Genomic DNA, 20416 nt, shown 5'->3' on the forward strand with positions numbered 1-20416 from the left:
CTAGCTTTTACATGGCTTTAATTTTTCAACTTCTAGATATATTTTTTCAATTTTTCACTTTTGTATATGTCTTCCTAACCTATTTTTGACTGTGGTGAGGCCTGGATACACATAACAGCCATTCCTGAAAAACAGCATTTGTACCTCATGTGAATTTATCCACCATGTTCACAACTGACACCTGCATATTTTGTGCTTTCTTACTTTACTCCAGAATGCAATTAAATTATGACATTTCACAGAAGTTGAAAGTAATACATTTGAGAATAGCTTAAATCTATTCCTGAACAACTGCATCCATGCTCACTACACAATTTCTAAATACAAGCAAACAGAGATTAATCCAAAAATGCAAACTAACCAGGGCCATTCCTCTTCCAAGCCTAGAAACCCAAAACTTAGAGCCAGGCAGATGAATCACCATAGGTGTGACATCGGTGATGGAGGTGCTGTAATACTTATCCCAAGTTTCTTCACCTTCATGTTTTGGAGCTAATTGATTAGCCTTAGCACTGCACTACTTATATGCATATTCTTCATAATCTTTTCTAGGAATCAAAGAAAATCTGGGTATTTTGAAGTTTATAAACGACAGCTTCACGGCTTCACAGACAAGCGTGACACAGCCTGAGAAGTCTTTTGATACATTATCTTTCTGGAAGTACTTCTTGGACCAAAACTTCACCAAGAAAGAAAATTAGCCAAAAAAGCTGGAGATCATAATTATCACTGCACCAGGTAGACTGCCATGATGAACCTAATCCTCTATCTGTCAACAGAGAAAAATCTGAAATGGGGAAATGCTTTCTCAGTCTCAGTTCTCATGGCATTGGTACAAGCGCCAGGCTGCATGTACTGCCCTTCAACTTCTCTGTGAACCTCATAGCTCAGCTCCTTCTGCCATGACCACGAGACACTGAAAAAGCCCATGAAATTGTAAGCAGTTTGGGCAGCATAGTGGCGTGTTTTGAAGTTTTCCCAGTTTTATATATATATATGGATGTCTTTTACTGCTTTAGAATGGTTTTTCCCATATGTCCATGTATTGTGCCATTGCCCCAGTTATTTATCAATCCATCATTGTTATGTGACACCTGGGTGCTGCCCGTCATTTTGAAGCCTCACCCTGACCACTAGAAAGTTCTGGTGAGGACTTTGAGTGATTTGTGTGGTCCAGTTTCCCCTTCTCCCTTTGTTTCATGATTTGTTCTATGGTTTGCCATTTAGGTTCAGGGTCACCACCTTCCCATTCTGGATTGGTTCCAAGTTGTATCCTCCCCACTCTGCCACCCCCAGATTTAAGGTGAAAACCCCTGGGAGTACAGCGGGCTTTGGCAGGCTGACTTCTGGGTGGAAGGAAGCTGTGCTGATTCAATAAAACCCAGTTGAAGTTACCCTCCAGAGTCCCATCCCTTAACTTCTCGCATGGTTCACGCTTCTGCTGAGGCAAGGACTCAAAGGATTGGAACTGTATTCCCAAATACAGAACTGTACCTTTCTGTGACATCGGTGCCAGAGCTGGCCAGGAAGCATGGGCGAAAGCCCCTGGAGAGGCACCGCACCATCGCAGGGCAGTGAAGCAACACTCAGGGAATGGAAATGTGAATAGTGAAATGTTACAGGACTGTTAAGGCAAAAGACCTTTTCCTTCCATAGCATAAACAGGTTTTCCTTGACTGATTATGAAGGTTTATCTGGGATCAACAACAATTCAAAAGATTTCAAAGAGCATAGGAATTCTTCATAATGATGGAAAATCTACACAGTGCTGTCACACTCCAATCTCCCCCGCACTCTCCAGTACAGAATATAAAAATACCTGAACATCATCATCATTTCACATCACATGTATTTATAAACACTCTGATATGTGGGAGAGCATATCATCTTTTCAAAGGGTTGATAAAATATTTTCACTAAGGAACATAAGTACTTTATATTACATACATATTATAAATTACTGAAAAAGCATTTTTTAAAAAATGACTTTGAGTAGTTTACTGATACTCAATGTGAGTGTAGCCCACCACTTGCGAAGACATTTCTGTTTTTTGCATCCAACTGTAGACACCTTAAAATATCCACAAATACTTTTCAGAAAGCTTATGGCTCTCCAATTAAAAGCACCACATTTTGAAAATTCTGGTATCTGTTAAGGTAAGGAAGGCTCAGTTGGAGAAATCAAACACATGTGAAGTGAGGTGGAGCCACACCTCCAGATGCATACACATGCAAAATGCAAAGGCAGTGTCCCGAGACAATGCCCTGCACAGAGCCCTCACACACCTTGTCTTTATCTTAACATGGTATCACAGGCTATGCTGGGTACAGATTCAAAGAAACAATGCCGCTGGAAAAATAAATTGTACTTACTGGAAGAGTTACTCTCTTCAAGTGACATTCCTTCTGCAGTAGTTCATAAATATATTTAGTAATGATCTGAAAGGAAAGAAAAAATATAAATGCCACCGGATACTAAAACACTTACAATAATGACATATGCAGGCAGACAAAGGCTAATTGGTTAAACTTCTAAGCACTTGTATATGTTTAGCCAATTCTCTGAATCCTTTACTATATAACTAATTATAGAATTTGGAGCTGTACACTAAAAATTCTCTCGGTTCCACAGAAAAATAAAAACTTTCTGCCAGTACAATGGAACTGTAATTGTACCTGTGAATCCCATCATGCACTGTAGTGTGAATAATTAGGTGAATAACAACCTCAAAACTAAGGTTTATAACCAACTAATATATGGGGGGGGGGGGGGGGGGGTAGAAGAAAGACTGTCTTTGTAAAGAAACAATTTTAAAGCATTTTGTCTACTAGCAGATTTGTGGAATTCTCTTCCCTCCAGGTTCACTTCATGATTTACATGAGAACAGATCTGTAGCCACCCTCAACTAAGTCACCTTGCCATTTCTACTCACTGAACAGTGGAGGTATGGGTCAAAGATTGCTAAATAGAAGAAAACCCTATACAGATTGCCCACTATGGAGGAGTTTATGTCTCTTTTCTCCTCTTTTATTCCATTCTCAGGAATAAAATTGAAATTTCAGTCCTGAAACCAAAGGCAGCATTTCAGAAAGCAACAAAATGAAAAAAGAAAAAAACCAAAGCCCAAACAAAACATAAAAAAGCCCCATAAATAAATACCCCCTAAACAAAGAGAAACAACATTAAAAAACCCAAACAAAAACACAAAACCAAAACAAACCAAAACCCACTCAAAAACAAAAAAATAAGACAAAACCCACAAAAATCAACCTCGTTGTAACAAAAGACTTGCCCTCTCTAACATAACAAGGTTGTTCACATTTCAAAGTCTTGCCTGCTATCTAGGGACTTTTTTTTTTCTGCCTTTTACATATTCTAAGTATGGAGATTCATATGTAAGAACTTCCTAACAAAAATTAATTCAGGAATTAAACTGAGGGACAAACAGGCACTTTGTCCATTTGAGACTGCAAAAATAGTTTGGAAGTTACTGCCTGGATTTCAATGGCTACAAGATTTTGAAAAAAAACCAAACAAACAAACAAAACACACACACACACACAAAAAAAAAAAAAAAAAAGCAAACACAAAAAGCAAATTAAAAAGGCAAAATAAAGGACTAAAAAAAAAACAGTATTTAAATTCCAGAGAGGACAAGATCTAAGTCTCAGAATATTAATCCAAGAATAACTGGGTACAAACCCAGACAGTATTCTTTAGACCAACACCTCAAGGCCACAATTACATCCATCTGAACTCACAGTATATTAAGCCCCAACAGAAACATAGCTGTAGCAAAGGTCTCAAGTGATGGCATCTTAACTACACACTATGATCCCAGCAAGTAGGAGCCAGAGTGTCATTAGTTTCAAATTTAATTTTTCAAATGCACAATTACAAAAAGAAGTTTCAATGAAGTCCAAAAGTTTTTATTATGTGAGGAAACACAATATGCAAATATTTGGAACACATATGAACAAACTGGAGGTGCCAATGAGAGCTAATTAAAAATGTTGGTATATGCCTCTCCTTTCTAAAACCCCAAATATTTATTAGGATTATAAGAATTCTTTCCAATCCTGTCCAAATATATTTATGAATAGAATTATGTTCAAAAAAACTTTATGGTTTACAGAAAATCAGCCTTTCTGAACATTATTATCTACACAGAAACTGAATTTGAAGAAGGAATTCAGCTGCAAGCGATGAGTTGATTTAAGACATGTTTATCCCCAAAGCAGTATGCTAGGAACATGCATACAGTGTAATTTTACCTTCAGGGACAAAGTTTTTATGGTTCACCGAAATCGACTGCAGTGTGACAACAACAAGTAAAGCAGTTAACTTCCTGCAGTCTCAAATGCTAATGTTGTAAAGACATTAAAGTGAGTAAAATGATAATATGGCGTACAACATAGAAATTTTGTTTTTAACTCTCAATTCATGCATCTACTCACTGCTAAAATCATTAAAAGAATACTTCGAAGAGAAAAAAATTGCTACACAGAAAATATATTTTAGACACCACTTGCGAAAGTCTACCCTTTTTTGCAGCTGTTTGTATCTATTTCTTTTATTCTTTCTCATTTATTTAGACTATGTGTCCACAGAGCAGAAATAAACCTTTACTCATTTTTTCCACAGCCCATGTCAATAGGGTTCTCATTCTGACTCTTTACGCACTACTCTAATACAATAAAGAGCAACACAGCCTTAAAAATGAGAGTCTTGAATCAGTAGAACACTGATGTGGCAAAGACTTAACATATTGAATGCTTTCAATAAAAGCAAACATAAAGATACAGTAGGTGGAGGTTCACACGCAAAGTCTGAGGTTATCATCCTTAGACAGCTCAGCACCTGGATGGCCTGCATTGCCCAGAGAGATTTCAGGAAAATGTCATTAAAAAATCCCTCAAACAAAACAACCCTAAAATTGCCCCAGTCTCTATATATTTGTGTGTGTGTCTGTGTGTGTGTGCGTGCATGTATATACATATGTAGCCACAGAAGCGGTTGAGGGTTTTTTTGGAGTAGATCAACATGTTTAGGGATATCCTAGCAATGGCTGGTATACTATCAGTTTTAAATGATGGAAACTGATACATAAGATTGAAGTGCCATCCAGGTCCAAAATTTTCCAGATTTGAAAACATCACTAATGGCCAGACTTCCTGCACTTACCATAGATGTACCTGGAAAACTTGATAAAATACTGTCCTGCCTAGGAAAATGTAGCAAAATTCTGTCGTATCTAGAAATACAGCTGCAAGTACTGAAAATGCTATACACCAAATAATATCTTTGGATTTTTATGTTTTTAATGACTTCTCCTGATTTTATGGCTGACAAGTAATTGAAAAAAATTAATTATTAAAATATCTTTCCTACAGGAAGCAAAAAGAAAAGGAAACTGTGTGATATTGTTTATATAGAACTAGTTAGACTAATTATTTCAAATCCACAGTTTGCACAGCCATAACTTCTTCAAGTAGCAATATTATCTTGTGCATGCTGGTGTTCCATATTTAAGATCTGAAAATTATTGTAGAAACTACTGTAGAATGTTGAGAAGTCTTACGACTTCTTGCATGAGAAGGTGGTTCCAGTTACACCCTACGAACTCTCCTGGATCAGTCAGTCACACGGTTGCTGACCACTGCAGGTATATAGTGACAGAGGCTGATCAATTCAGTCCTGCATCAATAAATCATCTGAAATATCAAGCAACAAATTGTTTAGATCCAGATGTTCTCAAAGCAAACTGTAACACCTACTAGAGAGCCCTACTCATGCTAGTCATGCTACCCTGGGATAGTTGCACTTTTTCTAAGGCTCTTGAAATTGGTTAAGGCATGCCAAAGCTGTAAGCAGTAATTGTAATCAAGGTAATAAGGTGGCTGGAGAGCAGATATCACTGTGTCCAAGACTGCAAAGGAAAAAGAACCAATAGTAAGACCTGCACACAGTGTATGAAATTGCCTGAAAAACGGAGAAGAAACTGGCAGTTTTGCATTTCTTGTATGAGATACTGAAAACATCCACCTCATATTAGAGTATTTCTGTACTTAATACACATACAAGCGCTGTCTATCAGGAAAACACATCCCAAATAAGACAAATATCTGAATTTAGAATAATCAAGGTGTTCTTACAGACTGTTGAGTGAACTGGAGGAAGTAAAAAAACTAAAACACAAATACCAAAAAATTCCATGCCTTTCATGACCGATTTTGATAGCAAGGGAGAAATCCTTTCCAGCCACGGAAAGCCTAACGCTTAGACTGTCCAAAAAAAAAATGTTGCACTCAAACTGTGTGATAGAAGAAACTTTCTTCCCAGAACAAAGCGGTCTTCTCTGGAAGGAAACTACATTGCTAATACTTTAAATTGCTCTCGTTGGGCAGAGTAGCCCATGTTATGCTTTCCCTAATCCTGAGAAACTTCTGCCCTAAATGAAATCACCCCTATTCTAGTTTTGTTGCACTAAAAAAAAATTCCCATAATGAAGGCAAGCTGATGAGAGCAGGGACCAGAGCTGAATAGAACACATCCTGAGCAGTAAAATCAAGTAGATTATCCTGGGCATATTCACAGAATGACACAGAATCACTAGGCTGGATGAGACCTCCAAGATCATGTTGAGTCCAACACCTCAAACAAACCATGGCACCGAGTGCCACATCCAGTCTTTCTGTAAACTCATCCAGGGACGGTGACTCCACCACCTCCCCAGGCAGACCATTCCAGTACTTTATTATTCTTTCCATGAAAAGCTTTTTCCTAATATCCAACCTGTATGCCCCTTGGCACAGTTTAAGACTGTGTCCTCTTGTTCTGCCAGTTGCTGCCTGGAGAAAGAGACCAACCCCCACCTGACTGCACCCACCTTTCTGGAAGTATTAAAAGCACAAGTATCTAATCTCTGCTATCACTTCTTTGTTATAGTTTTCCTTCATCTATGGTGGGCAAGGTTGAGAGCCTTAATACCTATGGTTCAGGACTGGAACCAAACATCAGTGCTCAAAACTGCCTTTCTGAGGAGCTTAAAATAGGTCAGCCTTGATTTATGTTGGATATAACAGAGAATCCCTCCAGAAGTACCTTGTCAAAGTCCTAGTGGCCTCTAATATGTAATCTGCAAAGTTCAGTAGCCTTATGGATAATTGGGGGATAGACCTATGTTGTGACCAGTGATGCTTCATTTGGATCCAGAAAACAGGATATTTTAATCACAAAGAAATTAAATTTAATGACAGCGAAAAGAACACAGAAGCACATTATCTTACCACAGACCTGAGGTTACCCTTGCATTGCGAAATATTCTGCACAATGAGAGCAAGACTATAATGCTGCATACAGTCTGCAGAGCAAAACTGAAACTCCAGGTAGAAACCTAGTTGTAGTACACACAAGTATAGTACACATTAATTGGTAAGGTCATGGCTTCCTGCAACATATGTTCTTTTACGACTATGGTTCACATAAAGGACTTTCTTATGGATGTTTTTAATTACCAAAAGGTATTGAAAAATTCTGTTATCAGTCTAATTTGTGAATTCTCTGCAATACAGCATTCTGAAACTACATGATCAAAAGATCAGTATCTGTATATAACTATGTGAAAATAAAAAATTAAAGACTAAGAACCAGTGACACCATGCTCCAAGTTACAAAGATCATGAAGGTACAGAAGTCTAAATAAAACTAGAAATGGAGACAAATACCAAAGAGACACTTTAATGCACTAAGTATTGAAAGTCTAGAGTATGGAAAAGAGTGCTAAAAAAAGAATTCCCGCAAAGCAAGAAGGCAATTTCAAAACAACTCAGTTTAAAATAATAGTCCCTCCATTTTAAGTCTGTGATACACTGAAAAAAGCATTGTACCACATTCAAAAAGCATCAAAAAAACCAGCATGGCATACATGAGGAAGAGCAGAACTGCAGTTGACCCACTAGTGAACTATTCCATAAGGGAGACTGCCAGGTATACAGACAACAGATCACAACTCAATGACTTGATTAATAACACCTACATCCTAATCCAGAGGAGCTGCTTCAGTACATACCACACCAAAGTGCACACTGGGACTCAGTGAAGTGCACTGAGCCTTGCCTGTCAAGTTCCCCTCCCATGCTGTACTTTACAGCCTAAGTCCTCTAAATTCTTTTTTTCTCTTCCCCATGAATGTGCTCCCATTTTCAAAACCAACCATGGCTACCCATCAGAAGACTACATATACAGATAGAACACCAAGCCTACTGCAGAGGGAAAATAAGAAAAAAGACAAAGTAAATTATGCAAAAACTTGCAAAATGTTTTCTTGAGTGAATTCTTAGCTAAAAACATACTAAAAAAAATCAGCGTAAGCCTGTGTGATTTGTGACCTTTCACTTCTAACCTGGCATCTATCAGGTGCCACTGGAAATCATTACCATGCAACCAACCATCATGGATTCACAACAGATGTGAAGAACCCTTAGGCTAGCACAAACCACAAAGTCTCTTTTGAAAATAATCAATTGCCACATGTCCCCCTCTTTCCCCATATCCGCATCCCTCATGGCCAAAATACCAACAACCCTCTTAAATGGCTGGTGTATGGTTAACACACGGTAAAGAATAAAGCACACGTGACTCAACTAAGGAAAAGGTTCATGAGATCGGTTGACATTACAACCACTCCCATGACAGAGGACAGATTACAAGACTCAGGAGAAATGATGAGGAAGCACAAGCTGTTAACCCAAGTTGTCCACTCCATTGCCTACTCCTCCCTACACACTTGTAGAAGAGTTTGGGGGGAAAAGAGGAAATGGACTAAACTACAGATTAAATATATCCTTCTGGTGGACCATTTCCAGCTGGATGGATCTGAGATTTCCCACATCATATTCCTCATTTACAGATATTCAAAACATAAACAGAAAGCCATCATCACTATTACTACTCTTGCTACCACTTTTCACTGCTCCAAGAACTAAATATGAACGGAGACAGAACTACTCTCTCAAAGTTAAGAATGGCTACTTCCCATCACGAGTGAGATATGTTGGCAACCACACACTTACTCAGTGGATACGGGCTTCTGCCTCCAAAGATGCCAGCTTGTGAAAAAACACACATTAAACACTCTGTCAGATCACTTTTCAGTATTTTTAAAGAGAGTTCTCCAAGTAAATGAGAGTGAAAAGAGCAAGAAAATCTAGTGGCAATAATTTTCATTGCATGTTTTTATGAGTGGTCAGATTTTTTAAAATAATAGAGCTAGTATATTTAAAATTAAGCAGACTTCAGCTAATAAAACAGCTGCAATGGCATTTTCCTTTTTCATTGATTTCTTGGATTTTCTTAAGTTATATCATACAAAGGGTTAGTACATAATTAATTAGTGTCATTAGTAGTTTATTATTCCTCCAATAATATTCTGAGTTAACTATATTTTAACCTCAGTTTAATCTCCTACATGAACACACATTACAGAAAAAAGAAAGGAAAAACAGAATTAAAATTAATAGTGATATTTTTGGTTTAGAAATCACTGAAGTCTGACCATTTCCACCCTCTACAGTACACCACTCAGCCATAACTTCCTATACTTGAAGTGAAGAAAAATGCAAGGGTTTTTTTTCTTTTCTTTAGAGATGCAAAACTAATGTGACATTAGGTTTATTTATCAACACTCATCCTGTGACTGCACTTAAAATGCAGTTAAAATGTGTAACAGCTGAACATTATCAGTTCTCCTGAGAAATGCACATATAGACATACAAAAATCAGCCTTATTTATTCTCTTTATTTTTGTGAAGATGCCTCTTTGACAGAACTTCATACAGTACATGAAGTGATTCACCGTCAGATCCTCAGACCTCTGAAATTATTTTAACTATTAATTTAGACCTGACATAACAAGTCACAGTCTCTTGAAGCTAAGTTTCTCAAAAATGGACTTTCCATGGGCATAATTTACATTCAACATAGGAGATTAGACTCCTCAGTGCTACTAGCATTTTCTAACAATTTCAAGGCCGAGTACACAGGTACTTATTGTGACTTATCTTAAAACAAACAAGTACAAAACACTAGAAGCAATGTCATGACAAGTAATGGATTTTGTTATTTTATAAGATTTGTCTCCTCATTGGTAACAGGCACCTCAAAGCAAGAAAAGAAAATAAGCACAAGAGGGAAACAATCCCTACAACATAGAGTAGTCTACCCACAATACTTTTGCAGTGTAAGAGCAATAATGTTCAGTCAAAAAAATACAAAATGAATTTCAACTGACTGCCCTACAACAAATCTCAAGTGGTGGGAGTGACCTGAGGCTTGCTACTGTGGCTTCCATAGCCTTGGATGAATGAGCTTTATTTTGACCCTGAGGTGACAAACCAGCCAATACATACTAAAGAGAGATGCAATAAACTTTTCGACATGCTGCTCTTGGATAGACTTACCTAAGAACTGGGACAAAAAGAAAAACAACAGCAACTAGGAAAAAAACCCCCCACACAAAAAAGTCCACAAACAAACATCAACCAACCAAACAAACAAAACTTTCACCATCAGCATTCCAGAATAAAAGATCCTAAAAGCTGAATGGACTTTCTAAAGCCTCAGTTCATTGCAGGCTAAAAAAGATTAAAAAATCAGGGAGAGAGAAACAAAATCAATGGCATTTTAAAAATCCACAAAGACCTCACTTGGATTATAGTGTGGGAGAACAATACATTAAGATGGAACTGACGTTATCTCTAAGTGTTTTCTAGTGTTTTCTACTGAAAGCAATTCAATTCAACCTTCATAGACAGTTGTGATATTCTGTATTTTGAGCTGACTGATTACAACTAGGATCTCAAGGTCTTTCGAGAGAATTAAACGAAAGACAACAAGGATTTGTCATGAATGCAGCACATTCTGTTGATGTGATTTGACCCAATGTTTCATTACATGATCTTTGCTGACACCGGTTTGTTTATTTTTTGTTTTCCTTTTTTTTTCTTTTAAAGAGAAGCATCTCTAATTTTAGAAACCATTTGACAATTACTTGGCTTAATTACTAAGTACATCTTATGGAAATTCTCAGGGTTTTTTTAAATATACATATATATGCATACATACATATCAATACTTAAGCAGATGATTCAGTCAAGCACCTTGCACTACAAGCAATTAAACGTCAGCAGAAAGCAAGACCCCTGTCCCAAGCTGAGAGAAGAAACACAATGATTAAAAGTTTGCAAAAGAAAGCAGGAAACTAAAAAAAGTTCAAAAGTTTAACAGTGGAAGAAATTTAAATTAACATTATGAATACAATTTAATATTCCAATCCTATCCATATAGCTACAACTATCTTATCTCTAAATTTCATTGTAGAGATGAGTTATGAAAAGGGACCTGGAAGAAAGAGCAGTTTTGATTTTTCCAACTAGTATGGAAAAAACACATTGTTTAGGTGGTGAGGCAGTGCTGTAGATTTGAAAGGTTAAAAATCCATGCCAAAACCAACTGACACATCAGATTAACATAATTAAAGCACACCAGCTTTTGTAGTCACAGACAAAAAAGCCAGTGATGTGTCATGCATCATCTAATTCTGCCACCGTTCATTGCTTAGCAGAAATGACCAGATAAATAATCACAGATGGACTGAAGGATTAATTTTATGTAAATCCAGAGAGAACTCTAAATAACACCTTCTTTTCATAGCAAGATGTTTTCACTATTTCACCTCTGTGCTCCTGAACACTAGTGGGTCAAAATAATCAGGATTTACTTAATTTTAGCCTAAAAGAATGCCTTTTCTCCGAGTTAAACAACCCCAGCTCCTTCAGAAGCTCTTCAAAGGACTTCTGCTGATGCTAAAAACATTTAGGCATCCACAACCTACCACAGACTTGTGAACATCTAAGTGGCACAGCTGGTCACTACCTACCTCCTCCAGCATTACAGGGCATCTACTCTACTCCCCATCCTTGTCTACCAGCTCAGGAGCCAGCTGTCCTGAGGACAATCTGTTGAAGACTGAAACTAAAGTGTGAAGTACACCAGCCTTTTCCTCATCTTTAGTGACAACTTTCAGCCCCCAGCATACAATAAAGAATGGAGTTTTTTCTTTGGTCCTTTTTTTATTAATGTATTTATAAAAACACTTGTTATTATTCTTTATGGAAGTGGCCAGATTAACTTCTAACGGAGCTTTTGCCCCTGTAATTCTCTTTCTGCATGACCTAACAACATCCTTGAACACTTCCTGAGTTGCCCACTCCTTTTTCAACCCTCTCTGTTTTCCCAAGTTCCTGGGAAAGCTCCTTGCTCAGCCAGTCTTCTTCCCTACTGGCTTCTCTTTTGGCACATAGGGACAGCCTGCTCCTGTATCTTCAGGATTTACTTCTTAAAGTATCTCCACCTCCCTGGACCACTCTGTTTTTAAGGGCTGCTTCCCAGGGAACTTCCTGAATCAGTGCCATGAATAGGACAAAGTCTGTCCTCTGGAAATATAGGACAGAAATTTCGCTGGGGCCTCTCCTTACTTCACCAAGAATCGAAAACTTTGTCATTTTGTAGTTGTTGTGCCCAAGATGGGCATGCTGACCACCACATCTTCCACCAGATCCTCTCTGCTTGCAAACAGCAGGTCTAGCAGAGCCCCACCCCTGGCAGCCTCGTTCACCACCTGTGACAAGAAGCTCTCCTCCATACACTCCAAGAAACTCCTAGAATGACTCTTTTCTGCTGTGTTGAGTTCCCAGCAGATATCTGGCAGGTTAAATCTCCTGCAAGAACAAGGGCTATTGATCTTGAAACATCCTCCAGCTGCTTATACAATAATCTCCTCATCCTGGTTGGGTGTTCTATCAGAGACTCTCACCAGGATTTCAGCCTTGTTGGCCTTTCCCTGATTCTACCCATGGCACTTGATCTTATTAATTTCAAGTTTCATGGTGTCCAGAGCCTCCCTAACATACAGAGCTACCCCTCCACCTCTTCTCCCTCTGCTGTCTCTTGTGAAGAGCTTGTAGCCATCCATTGCAGTGCTCCAGTCCTGTGAGACACCCCACCATGTTTCTGTGATGGTGACTATGTCATCACTTTCCTGCACTTTCCATGGCTTCCAGCTCCTCGTTTGTTACTCACACTGTGTGCATCAGTGTATGTGCACTTCAGCTGGGCTGCTGATTTCACCCCTGACTCTGGCTTGCCACCCTTGGGTTCAGCTCTGGACTGCCTGGTTTCATCCCCTTCCCCCTTCAAACCTAGTTTAAAGCCCTCTCAGTCAGCCCTGCCAACTCATGGGCTAGAATCCTTTTTCCCTTGTTAGACAGAGGGAACCCATCTGACTCAAATAGTGCTGTAAAAATTGCCCATGGTAGAAAAACCAAAATTCCTCTGATGACACCAGCCCATAAGCCATTCATTGATAATGTGGGTTTTCCTATTCCTTTCATCATTCACCCCTGCTCCTGAAGGAACTGAGCAGAACCACACCTGTGCTCCTACCCCACCAACCAATCAATACAGAACCCTGATGTCCTTTTAAATGACCCTGGTACCCTTCTTGTCAACCTCATCACTGCCAACCTGGACAAGCAGCAGCGGGTAATAATCAGAGGGATGAATTAGTTCAGGGAGTCTCCTGCTGATATCCCATACCTGGGCCCCAGGAAGGCTGCAGACTTCCCTGTGGGATAGGTCTGATTGACATACAGGGCCCTCAGTTCTCCTCAGAAGTGAGTCACCTACTACAGGTACCCTTCTTTTATTCTTTATTTCCTGAGGCTGTGATCCGTCTGACAGAGGAAGCACACCTGGGAGACGCTCCAGACAGATTTTTTTGTTTACCATCATCTGCCTGAGCCTCTGGACCCAGGGCCTCTTACCTATTCTGTAAGGGTACCTGGGAAGGTGATGGGGGTCAGGATGAAACGTTGCTACCGCTCTGAGTAGGTACCCATTTCCATCCCCTCCATCTGCTAGATCTCCTTTTGCCTGATAGTAAGAGGGACAGGGCTTCTCTGACTCCTCCCAGGCTTCTCTCAGGGTTGCAAGGCTGTAACTCCCCAGTCAATTTCTCTTTTGCTCTCCCTAATACTCCTTAGCCTTTCCACGTCTTGCTCAAGTCCTGCCACCAGACAGAGCAGATCATTCACCTGCTCACACCACACACAGATGCCTTTTGCACTGTCCTCTGGTATTGCCCCCAGGTTCAGACATTGCCTGCAGCCAGGGGTCTGGACAGCTGTGTCCTTCTTGGAGGGTTCTGTTTGGCTTAGTACACTTCTGTTGGAAGCAGCAGCAATGACTATTTGCAAACCACAGCTTACACACACACACACACACACCAAAAAAAAAAAAAAAAAAAAAAAAAAAAAAAAAAAAAAAAGCATGCCACAACCAACCCACCACACAAAAAACACGCCGACACCCGCCGTTCAACTCCTGCCTTCGGAAACTGCACGCAAACAGATGTGCCACGCCCTCACTGGCATGCCGTGCCCACTCGTCCCCTCCGGTTCCCAGCGCTCCCTAGAGCCTCCTCTAAATCGCCTGCAAATGGCCTGGAGATCACCCCTTGCTCGACTGAATGCTCCTTTTAATAGTCAGCCAAATAATCGTGTTTTTGCTGGGTAGAAAAGTGAGTGTTATGGCTTCTTCTGCTATTTCTGCTGCTGGCTAATGTGCTTTATTTTCCCAACACACTATTCTTAAAATTATGACTTGTAATTCAGGATATCAAGAGCATCTGCACTCCTAAATATTGCAAATCATCCCAAAAATATATTCCTATGATATAAGTTAGGATACTTTCTGTTACTGAATGTAGCCTGTCTAACAAAATACTAAACGGCACTAAAAATGTGCATCAACCTTCATTTTCCACTCCTAGTCACCTTGTGATTTAGTTAATTTGTGTTCATTTTGCCCATATGATCTCTAGGGTTACAGGCTATTTTAAGTCTGTATTTTGTTTTATTTTAAATTTATTTTTTATTTATGAAATTTATTTTATTTCAAGTCAAAAATTACTAATAGTTCATTTAATATTGCAGCCAAATAAATTCTACTTTCTAGTCTCTCTGACAATATCCTCAGATGGTTTCCGGTAAAGGTGGAAAGGTATGCCCAAGAAACTGAAACTAAAAAAATGTACGGAACATGTCACCAAAGAGTGTAACTTTCTAAAAGACAGCTGAAGGAAAGAAAAATATACTTTAATTCTTAGGCTGACTATGAACTGATATCAGATTTGTCTTACAGAAAGATAAGTGAATATCATCTTACAGATTTACTTTGAAATGACGCAGTCACACAGTATGTATATAAAGGAAGATTTGTTCCAGAAAGAAATATTTTGTACTTTATTAAGTACGTAATTAGCAGTTTTAGCTTACTGATGGAGAACTGATAAAATCTGAAGCCATGTACTTGCAACTCTGTATGCACCTTGATATCTTCCAGAAGCTGAATTGAACTTACCTGCCATGAAAATTATTTGAATTTTATTTACCTACAACCACATACAACTGGAAGTATTTTTTGCATACTACATTTTTAGACTGCTGAGACCAAGAGCACTGAACCATGCAGGTGTCTGTAAGAATTTATCAGATCTTCCACTTCATGTTTAATCCTTATGTAGTCCTAGCAAAGTAGCATCCAATGGTCCCTGACATTCCCAGAATACTTCCGAAAGAAGAGATGCAACACTGTAAACTTAACAGTAGATCAAAATTTAGGACGAACAAGAGCTCTCTTCCTGGCTGATAACTGTGAATATAAGCTCATGTTATCAAACAAGCTGTTTCCTTTTCTACTGCTATAAACACATTTAAAGGCACACAACCATCTTAACGGTGCACTTTTGCTAAACATGATAGAACTGAGTAGCAGTATACACACTATCCAGAAACACCTTTTCAAGTGCATCATGACACATCTTGAAAAATCAGTTGCTGGAAGGCAATATGCACTTTGAAACCAAAACCTTCAATGAATCACAGAATAAGCGGAGTTGGAAGGGATCCATGAGGATCATCGAGTTCAGTTCCTGTTCCTCCACTGGACGGCCCAAAGATTCACACCATGTCTCCAAGAGTGTTGCCCAAATGCTTCTTCAATTCAGATAGCCTTGATGCTGTGAGCACTTCTCTGGGAGCCTGTTGCAGTGTCCAGCCACCTCTGGGTGAAGAAATTTTTACCCATCTTTAACCTGAGCCTTCCTCAACTCAGCTTCATGTTGTTTCCTTGTGTCCTGTCACTGGTAGACAAGAATGTGTGGGAAATGGATTTGTAGAGAATTTTCAAAGCCTGACAGAAGGCTCACATAGTCTTGTGCATATGTATGCAAACTTTGAGAGAAAGTATGCTGACTTAGAAAGGCCATGGAATAAGACAGACATTGTTGAGAGAGAAATGGAACTAGAAACAAGTTTCAAATGATGACCTTGCAAATAGACTAGATATTTTTGAGAAACAGAAGTATGAAAGATGTATTGTAGCAAGACCCACATGGGGTATTTTAATAGATGGTTGGCTTAGAAGCATTTAGCAGCATTGTGTGGCGAAAGCTGATTGGCCAAAAAATGCTTATAATGTACTGTAATTAGGAAATAGTTTGGTTTCTGATTGTGATGGTGTGAATTGTAATAGCTATATTGTCTCATCCTTCACTTGAGACTGAAAATGGAATAAAAGTTTTTAAAACACCTCTCAGGAGCCCCATCTCTGGGTGAGAAAAAGAGGGTTTCCGACAGAACAAAGAGGTCAGTTCTCTTCCTTCTGCTTCCCCCTGTGAGGATGTTGAGGACATGACAAGGTCTTGCCTCAGTCTTCTCCAGGCCGAACAAACCAAGTGATCTCAGCCTCTTCTCATAAGGCTTCCCCTCCAGATCCTTCACCATCCTGAAGGCTCTCCTTTGGATTGCTAATAGCTTAATGTCTTTTTGATATTATGGTGCCCAAAACTGCATTTAATACTCAAGGTGAGACCACCCAGTGCAGAGCAGAGCAGCACAGTCCTCTCCCCTGAGTGGCTGGCGCTGGTGGGCCTGATACTCCCAGCTGCCAGGGCACATTGTTTACTGATATGTAGCATGGCACTAACAAACAACCCAAATGCTTTCCACAGCACAGCTTCCCAGCCTCTTCTTCCCTAGTCTGTACACACAATCAGATTTATCCAACTGAACTTTAATATCAGAGGAATCTGGGAATAGGTGGCAGGATCCATATCAACAGGAGCACCTAAAAGAAGCATGGCTTTGATATTTAAAGTGCACACACTTTAAATGAAACAAGCTCTCACTGAAGGATGACCTTATTCTGATTTCTTGAAGACCTGTATTTTGGAACCTGAAATGTGCAGACCCTTACAAGTTTTTCTCGTAAAGACATGGATTGCTAAGTAGTTGTGGTTTTGCTTTCCTAGTTGCTTTCTCTCGTGTGCTTACCCTCAGGTTAGAAACCACTGTTGTAAAGGACACATACTGAAAGCTGCATAAGAACACTAGTCCTGACCAAACCTACAAACTCCCTGTAGAGTTTTAGAGCTAAGTATTGAGACCAGTTGTAAAGCCTTCTTAAATGTTTACTTCACTCAGAGCAATAGCTTGAAATTAATTGTCCCATAATTAAGGCTAAGGTTAAAACTGACAGCATGTAGAAAGCACAGATGTTTGGTACCAAAAATCGAAAGAAGACAGTTGTACATAAAGAGCTTTGAAACTTTTCACAGAATTTAAATATTATGATGAACTGGTATAAAAGTAGGCCAACATTGCCTAGAGCAATTAATTCTTTTGGATTTAACTATAGAGCAAGAGATTAAAACTACTGTTCTTTCTTCTCTCTTTGTCACATTCTGACTGTAACAGTCTTGACAATCAGTACCCTTCCCAGAGAATTAGATAACAGCTACAGAGGATTTGTGGTGTTTTTTCTGAAGTTTTCTTATGAACTTCACAAAACTTAATTGAATCATTATATATGGCCACCTTACAAAACCTGAAAACCAGCATATTTTCTGCCCTAGAAGTCAGCTTCACAGCCATAGTGTAAGCCTAGCTCCATTTACCATGGTTAGCTCTTGCACTTCACCGGAGTAAGTTTCATCCAGAGACTCCTTTATACCTGGAAGTTCCATCATTAGAGTATGCAGATAGACCTGTACCTATAGTCATGGTTAGGATGTAACTGCTTAAAGGCAGTCTGCATATTTTCATCTGATCAGGCTGATGTAACTTTGCAACTTAACAAATTATTTCTGTTAAGGACTGACACAACTGATACAGCTTTACTGACAATATCACTGCTCTGCTAAATGTTAATAAAATATTCCCAGAAAAAAATGAAATGTATAGGAATCTTATTGAAAATACAGAAAGCATAGAAGTCTTTATCACACAAAAGCTGAAAATCCTGTGAAAGAGAATAAGCTCTTCTAGAGTTCTGCATCTGAAAATAAACATATTTTAGAAGAGCCGCTTGATAACAGCAGTAAATTTACATATCTGTTTCTCAAAAAACTCATGCTGAAAAAGTAGGAAAATACTTGATCTTTCATGGAAGCTTTTAAGATCACCAATGGAAACATGACCTAAACATTCACAAGAGAAAGGTGCACCAATTCGTTTCATCACACATACTGATTGTTGTTCTGCCTAAGCACTATTTAAATATATCTTCATTCTGGTTACATAGTTGTTAAAAAATCTTTTTTTTTTCACTACTCCTTGAACAGAAAACAAGGCAGCTAGCTACCATTTTTCTTCCTTGCTATAAAATCTCTGCTGATTTTGATTTTGTTACTGTGGTCACTCTTTTTAAATGGAAACAATTATTAAGTCCAATGATAATTCAATTTCATTCTGCTGTGCAATAAATTTTGGGTTTTTTTCAAACTGCAAAAAAGGAAAAAGAAAGAAATGGATACATATAGGTAGATTAGCTTTAGCTTTAATTTCAGCTACATCAAAATGGCTGGTACAAAAGTTTATTGAGAATTGAGAGTTCAAACTTTTGCATGTAAACCCAGAATGGCAAGAATGGTTCTAATTGAACTAAAGCTGCTGAAGGTTTTATTTTTAAAAAGCTCATGATGAACTCATTGAAACACTCCCCCTACTCCAATTTTTGTCCTCTTTTTAACAGTTAGTACCATTCTTTGAATTGCGGCAACTTACAAGTGCTTTATAAACAACCATCTGCCTTATTGTATCTTTTCTGCTTTTCACTGTTTATCAATTTAAAAATGTAAAACGCATTTATCAACAATGTAAAAAAATCCCATCTGGGTTTATGAGATCCTCATCATTTCTTTCCAGAATCATGCTAACAATAATTACAAAACTATCTGAACCTTTCGAGAACTGTTGTGTTACTCTGACGAACCAACCTACTGCCAATTGCTGCCTGCAAACTAGTTCACTGAAGCACATCTGACATAATCATTCCACTAAAAAGTCTTCACAAACACCAGATTTTGAAAGCTGATTTAGCATATGCAAATGAATATACTGCATGTAGTGAAGATTCATATCTAAATTTCCGTAGGTACTCTTAAGTAGTCCTGAATCCTAGCTGTCCATTTACTTCACTCAGAAAAAAGAAATGCTGAAAATTAACGCACTGTTAAAAGCTCAAATCTTCATAAAATTACAAGGACCGTATACATACAATTTAAATATTTTTCAGCTGCCTCTACTAGCTTTCCCTATTATCAAAAACATTGATTAAGAAATGGGACCAGTAAAAGGATCAGAACTTTCTAGAAATTTATTACTTAGAGCTTAGGAACTACTATTAGAGAGAAATTCACTATCATGCCCCAGTTTTATTTGCTTTATCTCATTTATTTAATTGCCATTTTTTTACTTCACACTTACCTAGCAAAAATTGAAAATAATCAAACAAAAAAAGCCCTTTAACAAATTCAGCATGGATACAGCATGGACTCTTAAGCTATTGCATTCATAATTGCCCTTGCTGTCCATAAAGTGACAGGGCTCATTTAGGCTCTTCCTTCAACTGGTACACTCAAGATTCTCGGTTCCATATAGATTCCTCTCTGTGTTGTAAGAAATGAGATCATACATTCACATATTTTAAAGATCCTGGCTAATCTCTCTCTTCTGCCTACCTTTTTATTTTTGTCCAGACACTGAAACTCTAATTTCTTCTGTGACATTGACTCCACTGGAAGATTTTGCTGAAGTAAAAAACCTTCTGCAATATTCATTAGTAGATGGGTGTCCTGGTCTGGCCAGGACAGGGTTAATTTTGCAGTAGCCCGGAGGGGGCATGGCTGGGACCCAGAGGTTATTCTATATCACCTCACATCATTGCTAGGCCAGCTGGAGGGGACCCTCCTCCAGGGAGGTCTCTTCTGGTTGGGGTACCATGGCTGCCGTGGTT

General features: G+C 38.7%; 1 protein-coding gene across 2 annotated transcripts in view; it reads right to left on the bottom strand.

Annotated features, from left to right (window-relative positions):
- The window catches only part of ARB2A (ARB2 cotranscriptional regulator A), a 272494-nt gene that overhangs the window by 200976 nt on the left and 51102 nt on the right, over positions 1-20416 (bottom strand). For both annotated transcript variants that reach the window (XM_066181284.1, XM_066181283.1), the window contains exon 5: positions 2374-2439. In XM_066181284.1, the coding sequence (XP_066037381.1) occupies positions 2374-2439 (66 nt within the window). The remainder of the gene's footprint in view (positions 1-2373; positions 2440-20416) is intronic.

Source organism: Chamaea fasciata, unplaced genomic scaffold, assembly GCF_029207755.1.
Source record: "Chamaea fasciata isolate MVZ Bird 193981 ecotype frontalis unplaced genomic scaffold, bChaFas1.0.hap1 SCAF_4, whole genome shotgun sequence".
Lineage (NCBI taxonomy): Eukaryota > Metazoa > Chordata > Aves > Passeriformes > Sylviidae > Chamaea > Chamaea fasciata.